The sequence below is a fragment of the Salvelinus namaycush genome, chromosome 17, assembly GCF_016432855.1.
Source record: "Salvelinus namaycush isolate Seneca chromosome 17, SaNama_1.0, whole genome shotgun sequence".
NCBI lineage: Eukaryota > Metazoa > Chordata > Actinopteri > Salmoniformes > Salmonidae > Salvelinus > Salvelinus namaycush.
The window spans coordinates 4,701,646-4,714,780 of NC_052323.1; the positions used below are offsets into that span (position 1 = coordinate 4,701,646).

At 43.3% G+C, this 13,135-nt stretch overlaps 1 protein-coding gene across 1 annotated transcript in view; it reads right to left on the reverse strand.

Moving 5' to 3' along the window:
- Nucleotides 1–13,135, reverse strand: part of LOC120062243 (rap guanine nucleotide exchange factor 2-like) — a 130,621-nt gene that overhangs the window by 49,483 nt on the left and 68,003 nt on the right. Inside the window, exons 5-6 of the mRNA XM_039012066.1 lie at nt 12,883–12,958; nt 10,422–10,589 (exon numbers count right to left, since the gene is read on the reverse strand). Coding sequence (XP_038867994.1) covers nt 10,422–10,589; nt 12,883–12,958 — 244 coding nt within the window. The remainder of the gene's footprint in view (nt 1–10,421; nt 10,590–12,882; nt 12,959–13,135) is intronic.

A 13,135-nucleotide genomic window follows, 5' to 3' on the forward strand; every position in this document is an offset into this window, starting at 1 on the left:
ATTCAATGAACATCTAAAATAGCGTACGAGTTAAACTGCAGTGGTCTGAAGGGATAGGTCAATTCTATGAGTTCTATTTCTATGATTGAAATGACACCAGCCCTGTATTCAAGAGCATGTTGTTTCTCAACAGATGGCAGGAACACAAAAACTACAACATATGAGAATATGTTTATGCATTTTTAGATAGACGTTAAAGGTTTAAAAATGTCAATTTTATGAAAAAGTTTTTAGTTTAATAACACTAATCTTTTAAATTATATCAAACACAACTGTTTATCCAAAATGGGTCAACTTTGAGCACCTTTATCTCCTGAATGTTTTGGCATTCAGATCAAAAAAGTATCTTTCTGACCATGGGCAAACATGTATGGAAAGTTTTGTTTAAATCAAAGGGATGCTGTCAAAAAGAGATTGAATTCAAATGGACTCACACTTCTTCACTAAATAATTTTACTATGCAAGAACAAATAGTCATGTAGGCTACTCAACTCATGGTAGTCAACACAGCAATGTGTAAAAACGGGGAAAACCTCAACACATCGATTAAAACACGTTCACAAACCCACTTACTGGTTTGGTTCATGATTTTGTCTAAACCCAGGTATAAAGTAACACCAATTTTGTGATATTCAATTAGTAGTTACAGTCATGTCCCATCTCTGCAGGCGAAGGTCGAGAGCCATGCATCCACCGAAACACGACCCTGCCTAGCAACACTGCTTCGTGACACACTACTCGCTTAACCTGGAAGCCAGCCGCACCAATGTGTCGGAGGAAATACCGTACAACCGGCCGACCGTGTCAGCGTGCATGCGCCCGGCCCGCCACAGGAGTGAATCTCTGTACAACCACAATCGCTTCTCCAATTCTTGTCCCAATAATATAGCTACAGGAAAATACATTTGACACCATTAAATGAAAAGACATGTAAGTCTATATCTAAAGGTAAAGCTACCTACATACATGAAAGTGAGAGACAAAGGCACATCACATACACAGACAGCTGCAGAGGAGAGGTTAGCGAACACACTGTACTGTTTTGTTCACGCATGTGTATAGATGGAATGTATCATGACACCTGTACCATGTATGATCATGTTTTTTCGTGTGTCAAAAATATATGTAAGTGGTCCACAATGTGGTTGGGAAAAAATTTGTATTTTGTATTATTGTATCGTTGTGGAGTGACACTTAAATACATAGTTCTAACTCCAACACACACACACACACACACACACACACACACACACACACACACACACACACACACACACACACAGTACCTGAGCTTTAATGCATTCCTGTGAGCATTCAGGATGAAATGAAAGGCATGAAAAGAAGAAGCAGAGAGGAAGATGGGTGTTATTAAACATGCAACATGTCACTCAGGGATGGAGAGAATTAGGCCTGATGCTTCAATAGCTGCAATTGACAGCTGTTATAAAGCATTATTCTGTGCCAGTTGGGCAGGGGTAGAAACACAAAGACAAGTACATTATTCATTGAGCCAAACACTCCCATCGTCCTTTGCCCATTTCGCATCACAACTGAGCTATCTGAAGACAACATTTCACTGGTTGGGCATAAAAGAGACCTTATATCAAGACTCACTCAGCCTCAACACAGACAGACACAAAAAGATTATTGAGAAATCGCAAGAAAGCCCTAATTGCATTCAGCGAGGGCACAGTCAAATAAGCGCCCATATTGTGAGACAAAACGGTTTCGGAATCATCATTAGACGCAATAACTTCAGTCCCGTCTGGGGAGTTTCAATTTTACATTGAAACAATTAACACCAATCATGAACGGAAATTAGCCTGTGGTTGGTTGGATACGGAGACGGGAGGTGATGTTGAATTGAGGGGCATTGATTCGCTGAGGCCGCCGCAGGCCGCGTACGTTGCACCATTGAAATTAGGGAACAGCTGCTCAGGGCCTAGGCAAGACGCTGGAGGTGACCGAGCAGACCCCGAAGAGAGGGATTACTCATCCGTTTGGGTGGAGAGGGAAAGATGGTAAAATGGAGAGTGATAAAGAGAAATTGAGTGAGCAAGAAAGAGAGAGACAAACACCACCATCACAGAGATAAGACCACCTAACCCAGGGTTGCCATGTCAGCGGTTTTCCCAAAATTGGCCTATTTTGAAAACGATGTTGTGGGTGAAAATGTATTGGTCGCGTGATGTAGGTTTTTGGGCTACTTCTAAGTTGCACCGCCACCGCCATGAAATTTCTCTTAAAAAATAAAAATCTATTTCACTTTGACCTGCTGCTGCTGCTGACTATCAGGTAGTAAGGCAAGCTGTTGCTGAATGAGTGAGTGAGTGAGTGGTGAGGAGCGCCAGAGGCGTGTGTGTTGGTTGAGAGAGCACTGCAGCAGGTAGCTTAGTCCGCCTCTTTCTTTTGCCCAAAGCAGTTAAGCCAAAACCACGCCCCGTTATTCAGAGGGGTGTTCTACGACGCGTTGAGTGCTCTCCAAGTCCGGATAGTGAATATCACGCAGCGCGAAATTTCAGTCACTGATTAATAACATTTGCCCTTGTATTTCAAGATTAAAAAATATAATAAAAATGTCGTGGACCGATCTAGCTATTAACGTCCCTTAATCTTGACGCTAGGGGTCAGATTATTATTATTTATTTTTTAAATAACATTCCCAAGGTAAACAGACTATTTCTCAGGTCCAGATCGTAGAATATGCATATAATTTACAGATTAGGATAGAAAACACTCCAAAGTTTCCAAAACTGTCAAAATATTGTCTGTGAGTATAACAAAACTGATTCTGCAGGCAAAAACCTGAGGAAATCTAACCCGGAAGTGATTTTTTTTAAATCTGTGTTTCCTTGCCCATCTTTCTTCCATTTAAAGGGGTATCAACCAGATTCCTTTTCCAATGGCTTCCTCAGGCTGTGACCAGGCTTTAGACATAGTTTCAGGCTTTTATTTTGAAAAATGAGCAAGATTTTTCAAAAGTAGTCAGGTGTCCTTTGATTAGTTCCTGCGCGCGAGAGGGGTAGCTCTTAATTTTCTTTCTCTCTTTTATTGAATAGGTTACGGTCCGGTTGAAATATTATCGATTATGTTTGTTAAAAACAACCTGAGGATTGATTATAAAAAACATTTGACATGTTTCTACGAACATTACGGATACTTTTAGGAGTTTTCGTCGAGCGGAACGAGGCTAGAATAGTCAAACCTCAGATGGACAAAAAAACGCCAGTGTGCGGGATCAAACGTTTGACTCCGCCCACATTGAGCGCGGCCCTGAACTGCACACTGCAGTCAGGGGTACTTGATTAAATGTGGAGAATTAACTCTACAAGCAACACTAGACTATTATTATGGTGGGAGATTCTAATACAATCTTCAATACCTCTATTGACCGTAAAGGAAATCGCACTACAAACTATCACCCTCAGGCACTTAGGAAATCATGAATGTCATGGATATATTGGAATTAGTGGATATATGGAGGCTTAAATACCCTGACCTAGTGAGATATACATGGCGGAGGCTTAATCAAGCTAGTCGTCTTGATTACTTTCTTATGTCTATCTCTCTGGCACCAAAAGTTTTAAAAGTGTTGATAGGGGACAGAATGCGGTCAGATCATCACATAATATATTACTCTTACAGAATTTCCATGTGGGTGAGGATATTGGACATTTAATCAAAGCCTACTAGATCATAAATTGTTTAACTAGGACAGAATAATTTATAACTTACTTTTTCCAGACATAACATACACTTAGGTTGGAGTCATTAAAACTTGTTTTTCAACCACTCCACAAATTTCTTGTTAACAAACTAGTTTTGGCAAGTTGGTTAGGACATCTACTTTGTGCATGACACAAGTAATTTTTCCAACAATTTTTTACAGACATTTTATTTCACTGTATCACAATTTCAGTGGGTCAGAAGTTTACATACACTAAGTTGACTGTGCCTTTAAACAGCTTGTAAAATTCCAGAAAATTATGTCATGACTTTAGAAGCTTCTGATAGGCTAATTGACATCATTTGAGTCAATTGGAGGTGTACCTGTGGATGTATTTCAAGGCCTACCTTCAAACCTAGTGCCTCTTTGCTTGACATCATGGGAAAATCAAAAGAAATCAGCCAAGACCTCAGAAAAAGAATTGTAGACCTCCACAAGTCTGGTTCATCCTTGGGAGCAATTTCCAAACGCCTGAAAGTCCCACGTTCATCTATACAAACAATAGTACGCAAGTATAAACACCATGGGACCACGCAGCCGTCATACCGCTCAAGAAGGAGTCGCGTTCTGTCTCCTAGAGATGAACAAACTTTGGTGCGAAAAGTGCGAATCAATCCCAGAACAACAGCAAAGGACCTTGTGAAGATGCTGGAGGAAACAGGTACAAAGGTATCTATATCCACAGTAAAACGAGTCCTATATCAGCACAAGCTGAAAGGCCCCTCAGCAAGGAAGAAGCCACTGCTCCAAAACTGCAATAAAAAAAGCCAGACTACAGTTTGCAACTGCACTTGGGGACAAAGACTGTACTTTTTGGAGAAATGTCCTCTGGTCTGATGAAACATAAATAGAATTGTTTGGAGGAAAAAGGGGGAGGCTTGCAAGCCGAAGAACCGCGAAGCACGGGGGTTTTAGTCTGTAGCCTATGCCTATTGAAATGACAATTCAACCTCGCAAATGGGCCGTTTATAACTGTTTGCAGTCTTAACATCTGGCACATAATAACGGCACAATTGCCAGAAAATAGACTAACATTTTTTTTTTTTTAAAGTTTGTCCAAGTGTTTCTTGCACACAGATTGAGATCCTCTGTCCAACTTTCATCACTCAAACTCTCCTGTTGGATTTTTCTATAGTTCCTATAGCAAAAGGGATTTATTTACAATTATAAACTAGGTGGTTTGAGCCCTGAATGCAGATTTTGGGTTGAAATATATTACTGAGCTTTGAGTGTTGCTAGTGCAGGTAGCACATGGAATCATGGTAATTCTGCCAAAAAGTTATATTTTTAATTATAAACTGGGTGGTTGGTATATAAGACTGTATACTACGGATATTAAAGTATTTTTACTGTTCTAATTACATTTGTAACCAGTTTATAATAGCAATAAGGCACCTCTGGGGTTTGTGGCATATGGCCAATATACCACCTCTAAGGGCTGTATCCAGGCACCCCCCTGTTCCGTCGTGCATAAGAACAGCCACATACCCCTCCTCGGTCCTTATTGCTTAATTATAAACTGGGTTTGAGCCCCAAATGCGGACTGGCTGAAAGCTGTGGAATTACAGACCATATACCAGGGGTATGACAAAACATTTATTTTTTATGTTCTAATAACGTTACTAACCATCTTATAATAGCAACGGCTATGGTATATTGGCCATATACAATAACCCCTCGCGCCTTATTGCTTAATCATAGCAGTCAAACGAGTTAAAGCGACATCCATTGATAGAAAATCATCTGGCGAGTTTAATATGTTTTTTTGTTTGTTGACAGATTCAAATTCCTTTATTATGGTGACATCATAATATTTTGAAAAATGCAGCTACTAATTCCATTACAAGTTACGTCGATATTCCTTCTTAATTGGCTTGATGTTATGGAAAAAGGGTCTATCGTATAAATATGGAAACTCCTCCCTTAAAAATTTTTTTTTTTTTTACTAGTTTTCAGGCCTTTTCGGCAGGTTGAGTGGTCATTGTTATGGAAATGTTAACTGGACCTGGCAACCCTGATCGAACCACACTGTTGACAGACTCTAAATTGACATTAATTTGACCACACCATGAAAGAAATAAAGAAACCAAGAGAAAGAGGGACAAGATGAAAAAGGATAAAAAGAGCCAGCCTGAATAGGTGGTGCCCATTCTGAGGACAGAAGGGGCTCAAGTCAGTGTGGCCGACCTCGTCTGAGCGCGTGCGGGTGGTGTGTGATGCATTCTAAGATGTCTGATCGCGTCGGCTGCAGGGCTCACAGATCGTCTAAACCACAATGGCTGACTTGACGTCCATTTTTAAGTCTGTTTAACTGCATTTTTCATTTGGAACTTGTCCTTTAGCATTGCTATTGTTTCAGTAGCTTGCTTTCTGCCTTTGAAGCTATTAGCCTTAGCCGCATGTAAGAGCCGGGCTATTCTAGGCTTTTCATTTGGTGAAGCACCAGATAATTTTTGCTTTCTGAGGTAAAAATGGATGTCTGGCAAGTGACAACTATCCATTATTTAATGACGTATTTACCCTTGGGAGTGTCTTTTTCAGGGGAAGACCAGGACATTGGGCTACACACAGAACCAGACGTCCCAAGGAGACCACCAGTGCTAGGTTAGCATGCCATTGGCAGTATACCTGTTATAATTTATTAAGACAGTAGCTGTTGGTCACATCCCATCACTTCAGGTCTACGGTGGGGGAACAAAGGCTTGGGGTCCATCTCTTTGCTTAGAGGGCCTTCAATGGGGATGGACCCCACTGAAGGAAGGCCCACACTTAAAGCGAGTGTCCTGTATATTGTTTTCAATAAAGCACGTTCCTATCAACCATAGATGATTGGCAATTTATATTTTGTTGAAGAAAAAAAATGTGAAAGTAGAGACAGAGGAGATATATTTGGATCGGTGTCATCATAGGTAGATCGATACCTTGAATGAAAGACCCCTTGCTGTAAATGGGATATCACCACAAAACGTTCTTACAATACACAAGACCAACGTCCATGCAAAACACCTATTCCGAATGTCTACCAAGTGAGATTTAAAGGGACGTACATTTGAGTTACGAAGACAAACCCAAGCTTTTGGCATGTTACACTGCTCTCTCTATTCCTCTGCCAAAAGTTTCTCCCTGGCGCATTTTTCACCTCTAAATGCGCCTTAGGGTTTTGAGAAGGAAAATCCCGGCGCAGCCTGGCATTCCAAATGCGGGAGATTAGCGTGCTACATGTCATCTTAACATCCAAGCCCATCCAAGCTTTCCCCCTATGCGCTCAGCAGTATAGTCTCAACTGAAGTTATTCCCTCTACGCACTGCTGTACTTCAAGTGCACTCCACTCCACTTGGGACTACTTGTTACCATGGCACCCCACTTATTCTTCCCACAGGGCCTCTGCGGAGAACTAGAATTTTGTGACAGGCGTCGTCAGGCCATGAGAAAGTTCAGGGTATCCTTTTATGTAAAAACCAAAGCCAGTCTAAAATTAGGGGGCGGTGTTGGGGGGGGTGGATGACGTCCAGCGCGTTTCCGCTTTGTACGGCAAACCCAGATTATTCCAATGTGTTCCAAAAGAGCCGGGGTACTCTCATTGATACCATCCTTCCTTCGGAATTGCAGAAATAGGAGGAATGGGTTGGGATAGGGCAGAACTGGGGCTCATGAAAAATAACATGGGGCATGGGGTGTGTTCACATCATGAGTGAACATGGGTTCCCATGAATAGCAATATGGGGTGTGTTCACGTGATTGTACTGTATACTTCATTAGTGAACCCTTCATTATAGTGAACATGGGTTCCCATGAACGGAACACACTTTAGGACCCATCTCGGGCACTGCTGTGGCCACCTCAGTGGACTGTGGTGTGCTCCATTGGAAAATAAGAGAGACTCTCCATCTCCACACATGCTGCCTTTTTAGAATACTTGGGGGGGAGGGGTTTGCATAAAGACAGGCACAGCTTTGGGACTACATGATGAAAAGGACCCCTGTTCTCTCTTCCACACAGACTGTTCTCTTCACTCTCCTCTTCCCTCCTTTCCAGTCATGCTCCGGCTGATTTCGCTGGAGAAACCAGCTGGCTCTACAATTACCATCCACATCAACCCCTGGTGGGTGACTCAACACAGCTTCTCCCTTCAACTACATGGAACTCCTCGAGCTACACGGTGTAGAATAACAACCACCCTGACACCGCCTGGAGCAATAGGGGACACAGGGGTTATGGGGTGAAGGAAAGATGCAAAGGGAGTAGGTATATGGGGGTAGTGCATAGAGGCACTAGTTCTAGAAAAAAGGGCCCAAAGATGACACAGGAGGGTATAACCTATATATAGTCTATTAAGGTCAGACAGTGAGGTTGTAGCAAATGGTGCACAATTGTCGAGTAGAGAAAGGTATACACGGTAGCCTACAGCGAGGATAGCAAAAGGGTGCACAGCATGAACAATGCATTTTGAGTACAGGTACCCAGAAGGGTAGAATAATAATATAATGGTGAAACAAGGCACAGCAAGCCTACAGCGAACACGGTACATTGACAACAACGTAACTATAGAGCACAGCAAAGTAGAAACAAGGGTGCACACAGATCAGGGTATACATGTAAGGTACTAACTAGTAGGCTAGACAGACCAGGGTATAAGGTACTAACTAGTAGGCTAGACAGACCAGGGTATAAGGTACTAACTAGTAGGCTACACAGACCAGGGTATAAGGTACTAACTAGTAGGCTAGACAGACCAGGGTATAAGGTACTAACTAGTAGGCTACACAGACCAGGGTATAAGGTACTAACTAGTAGGCTACACAGACCAGGGTATAAGGTACTAACTAGTAGGCTAGACAGACCAGGGTATAAGGTACTAACTAGTAGGCTAGACAGACCAGGGTATAAGGTACTAACTAGTAGGCTAGACAGACCAGGGTATAAGGTACTAACTAGTAGGCTAGACAGACCAGGGTATAAGGTACTAACTAGTAGGCTAGACAGACCAGGGTATAAGGTACTAACTAGTAGGCTAGACAGACCAGGGTATAAGGTACTAACTAGTAGGCTACACAGACCAGGGTATAAGGTACTAACTAGTAGGCTAGACAGACCAGGGTATAAGGTACTAACTAGTAGGCTAGACAGACCAGGGTATAAGGTACTAACTAGTAGGCTAGACAGACCAGGGTATAAGGTACTAACTAGTAGGCTAGACAGACCAGGGTATAAGGTACTAACTAGTAGGTTAGACAGACCAGGGTATAAGGTACTAACTAGTAGGCTAGACAGACCAGGGTATAAGGTACTAACTAGTAGGCTAGACAGACCAGGGTATAAGGTACTAACTAGTAGGCTAGACAGACCAGGGTATAAGGTACTAACTAGTAGGCTACACAGACCAGGGTATAAGGTACTAACTAGTAGGCTAGACAGACCAGGGTATAAGGTACTAACTAGTAGGCTAGACAGACCAGGGTATAAGGTACTAACTAGTAGGCTACACAGACCAGGGTATAAGGTACTAACTAGTAGGCTAGACAGACCAGGGTATAAGGTACTAACTAGTAGGCTAGACAGACCAGGGTATAAGGTACTAACTAGTAGGCTAGACAGACCAGGGTATAAGGTACTAACTAGTAGGCTAGACAGACCAGGGTATAAGGTACTAACTAGTAGGCTACACAGACCAGGGTATAAGGTACTAACTAGTAGGCTACACAGACCAGGGTATAAGGTACTAACTAGTAGGCTAGACAGACCAGGGTATAAGGTACTAACTAGTAGGCTAGACAGACCAGGGTATACGGTACTAACTAGTAGGCTAGACAGACCAGGGTATAAGGTACTAACTAGTAGGCTAGACAGACCAGGGTATAAGGTACTAACTAGTAGGCTAGACAGACCAGGGTATAAGGTACTAACTAGTAGGCTACACAGACCAGGGTATAAGGTACTAACTAGTAGGCTAGACAGACCAGGGTATAAGGTACTAACTAGTAGGCTAGACAGACCAGGGTATAAGGTACTAACTAGTAGGCTAGACAGACCAGGGTATAAGGTACTAACTAGTAGGCTAGACAGACCAGGGTATAAGGTACTAACTAGTAGGCTAGACAGACCAGGGTATAAGGTACTAACTAGTAGGCTAGACAGACCAGGGTATAAGGTACTAACTAGTAGGCTAGACAGACCAGGGTATAAGGTACTAACTAGTAGGCTAGACAGACCAGGGTATAAGGTACTAACTAGTAGGCTACACAGACCAGGGTATAAGGTACTAACTAGTAGGCTAGACAGACCAGGGTATAAGGTACTAACTAGTAGGCTACACAGACCAGGGTATAAGGTATTCACTAGTAGGCTACACAGACCAGGGTATAAGGTACTAACTAGTAGGCTAGACAGACCAGGGTATAAGGTACTAACTAGTAGGCTACACAGACCAGGGTATAAGGTACTAACTAGTAGGCTAGACAGACCAGTATATAAGGTACTAACTAGTAGGCTACACAGGTAAGCGTCCAACAAGCTTAGACAAGGGCTATGTTAGCCGACACGAGCGGAGGCAAGGTAAGGAGTATGTTAGGCCAACACAGAAACTCAAACTACACAAACTGGACACTCCATTTTCACACCACGAGTGTCCAGCAACACAAAACAGCCTAGTTACTAACTAAACAGGAGGAGCCAGGTAGCTAGATGGTGACTCACCGTATGGTATCCCCTGGCTATGGGCGGCTTGCCGGTGGGGTACGGGTCCACCGTGTCGATGATGGTCTGCCGCTCGCCCTTCTGGTTGATCTTGCGGAACCTCCGGCGGGACTGTCGATGCGATGCTTGCCGCTGGAAGTACTCCTCATTTTCATCCATATAGTCCACCTGGGGAAATCGGGTAGGAGGAAAGGAAGGAGTGACTGTCTTATTTTCCTCGCCCTCCCCTCCTCCTCCTCCCTCCCCCTCTTCCCGCCCCTCTCACTGCGTAAAAATTGCAGCGTGTGTGGGCTGGGCCTCAACACTCCCCTCCGACATCAAAGGAAGCTATCACAACTCCAGGAGAGGGGGAACGAGAGAGAGGGAGGTGTGTGAGAGAGGTATATAATGAATTGGCAAGGCAAGCGTGTGAAAGGAAGAGGGATAAAATAGAGGAAGAGATCAAGAGAGGGATGGAGAGAGAGCGAGAGGAAGAAAACAAGATAGAGGGGAGACAAACAGAGGGAGATGGAAGGAGAGATGGAGAAAGGGAGACATACCGGCCCCTTGCCCTGATGTGATTCAGATTTAGTCATTCAGTCTTGAGTTCAGTCATTCAGTCAGATGCTGCCCTCCCTCCCTTATGATCACACTGCTCCTGCCGTCGATCACCTTCGGGAGTCACAGTCCCATGAAATGGCTCAAAATGACCGTCGTAATAAGGGATAATGTCCCAATTGGCCTCAAATTATGAGTACAACTTGAGGTTGAGGAGAAAGCGAGTCACAAGGCATCGGCCATCAGAAGACAGAAATACACGTACTACATGTTCTGCCTGCAAAATATTGCAGCAACATCTTTTCTCTGCTCACAAAATGCATTTCAACGACTTAATACTTAACAGTCAAGTGTAGTAGCCTGATGAAATAGGCCTGGTGCTAGAATGACACATTTAAGGCGTTTACAGTTGGCACACTCTCCTCCCTCACAAGCTTCTTCACTGCGGCTTCGCATTTCACAGCACTCAGCCTTTGGGATTACACATAAAATCTCTCTACCTCTCTCTCTGCCGTACCAACTGCTGCTATGGCAACGGCAGGGGAGCTGTGGCGGATGAGAGAGAGTTGTGTTTGAGAGAGGAGCGAGAGTGCATGTGATGTGCGTATCAGTTTGGTTTGAGTGTGTCAATCAGTTTCAGTGTGTGTGTGGGTGTGTGTTGACTGTGCATATGTGTGTATGTATCGGTTTGAGCGCATGTGTCTGTGTGCGAGTATGATTTTGGTTTGCGTGTGCATCAGTTTCAGTATCTTGCGTATATCGCTTGTAGTATGTGTTGGAGACTGGGGGCTTAAGAGCGAGAGCTGCTGGTGTCTTAGTATCATAGCACCCCAAAGCCCTTCTCCCAGTAATTATAGGCTGCTTGTTGCGCCCATAATAGCTGCGGCTACGCCAGGAAGTAGTAATGATCAACAGTAGGACAGAGAGGAGGAGAGAAGGCTATTAGAAAAGCTGAAGCTTAGCGGTTGGAGCCACATTTAACAAAAAGGTGCCATCTATACAATTATTATTGGAGACACTCATAGGACACTATGATTACATAGAAGATCTTTGTGGCAGCCATACTGTAGGACAGTTGGCGATTAACAGTAACATGACGTAACTGGTTAGGTATGATTGCTCTATTCAAAACGGAGCAATTTTTAGGCGATAGAATCTGTGTCAGATTGTAGTATGTGTGTGTCTGTGTACGCGCTTGATTATGTGTGTGTGATTGATTACGTGCGAGTGTGATTGGTTATGTGTGAGGGTGATTATGTGTGGTGTGTGCTCGCACACGTCAGAGAGAGAAAATGACAGTGGGCTTATATATCTTAAAAGATATAGCACACCTCCAAGGTCTCCTGTTCGACAGCAGATTGTGTTGTGTTGCTACTTTTATACCCTGGTAAAGCTGGACTGATTGGTTTTCAACTTTGCTTTTTATAAGGTCTGTGCCAACATTTGATGTCACCATAAAACTCGGTCAAACGTTCTATCACTGACTGTAGCCTTATATATCACTGACTGGAAATTACTGAAGCACTTTATTATATTCATTACATTTAGCCAAGTATTCGAGCTCGCAGTGAACAATAAAACAGCTGCTATAGCTACACGGGACGAGACCCGCTATAGCTAAACAGTACTATAGCTGAATGTATGCATGTCAAGTGAAGCACTAGCATTACTTGTTGGTCCACAATAAATAAAGAATAAAGGCCATTAAGTAGACCTAAAATCTAGGCACCTAAATTAGGTGGGGTGTAAAAGTCCTCAAAACATGCTAGGTCATTGCTAAGCCATGTCCCTATAAGTCCTAAGCCCTAAGTCGCATCTTCTGTAAACCACCCGTCCCAGTACATCAGTGTATGAAGTGAGTGTGGTGTGCTGTTGCCTGATGTGACGCCACTGTGGTAAAGTTGGCAATGGCGGCAGGACTCACCACAATCATCTCAGAAGGTTCCAGAACGATGCACTCGCATCCGCGTCTCAGGCTCCCCGCAGAACGCTTTCCAAAACTGGTGATGGGGAGCAAAGGAGAGAGAGAAGAAAGAAGAGTTTAAGGCAGGAAAAGGCACTTTTAATACCGTTCACTTGGCATCATTGGGATTCAATCTGGAAATCCTGTTCCAACGATGGAACAGACAGACGAAGATTCACTCTAAAGTTCCTCAGAGTAAAAATACACCACAGAA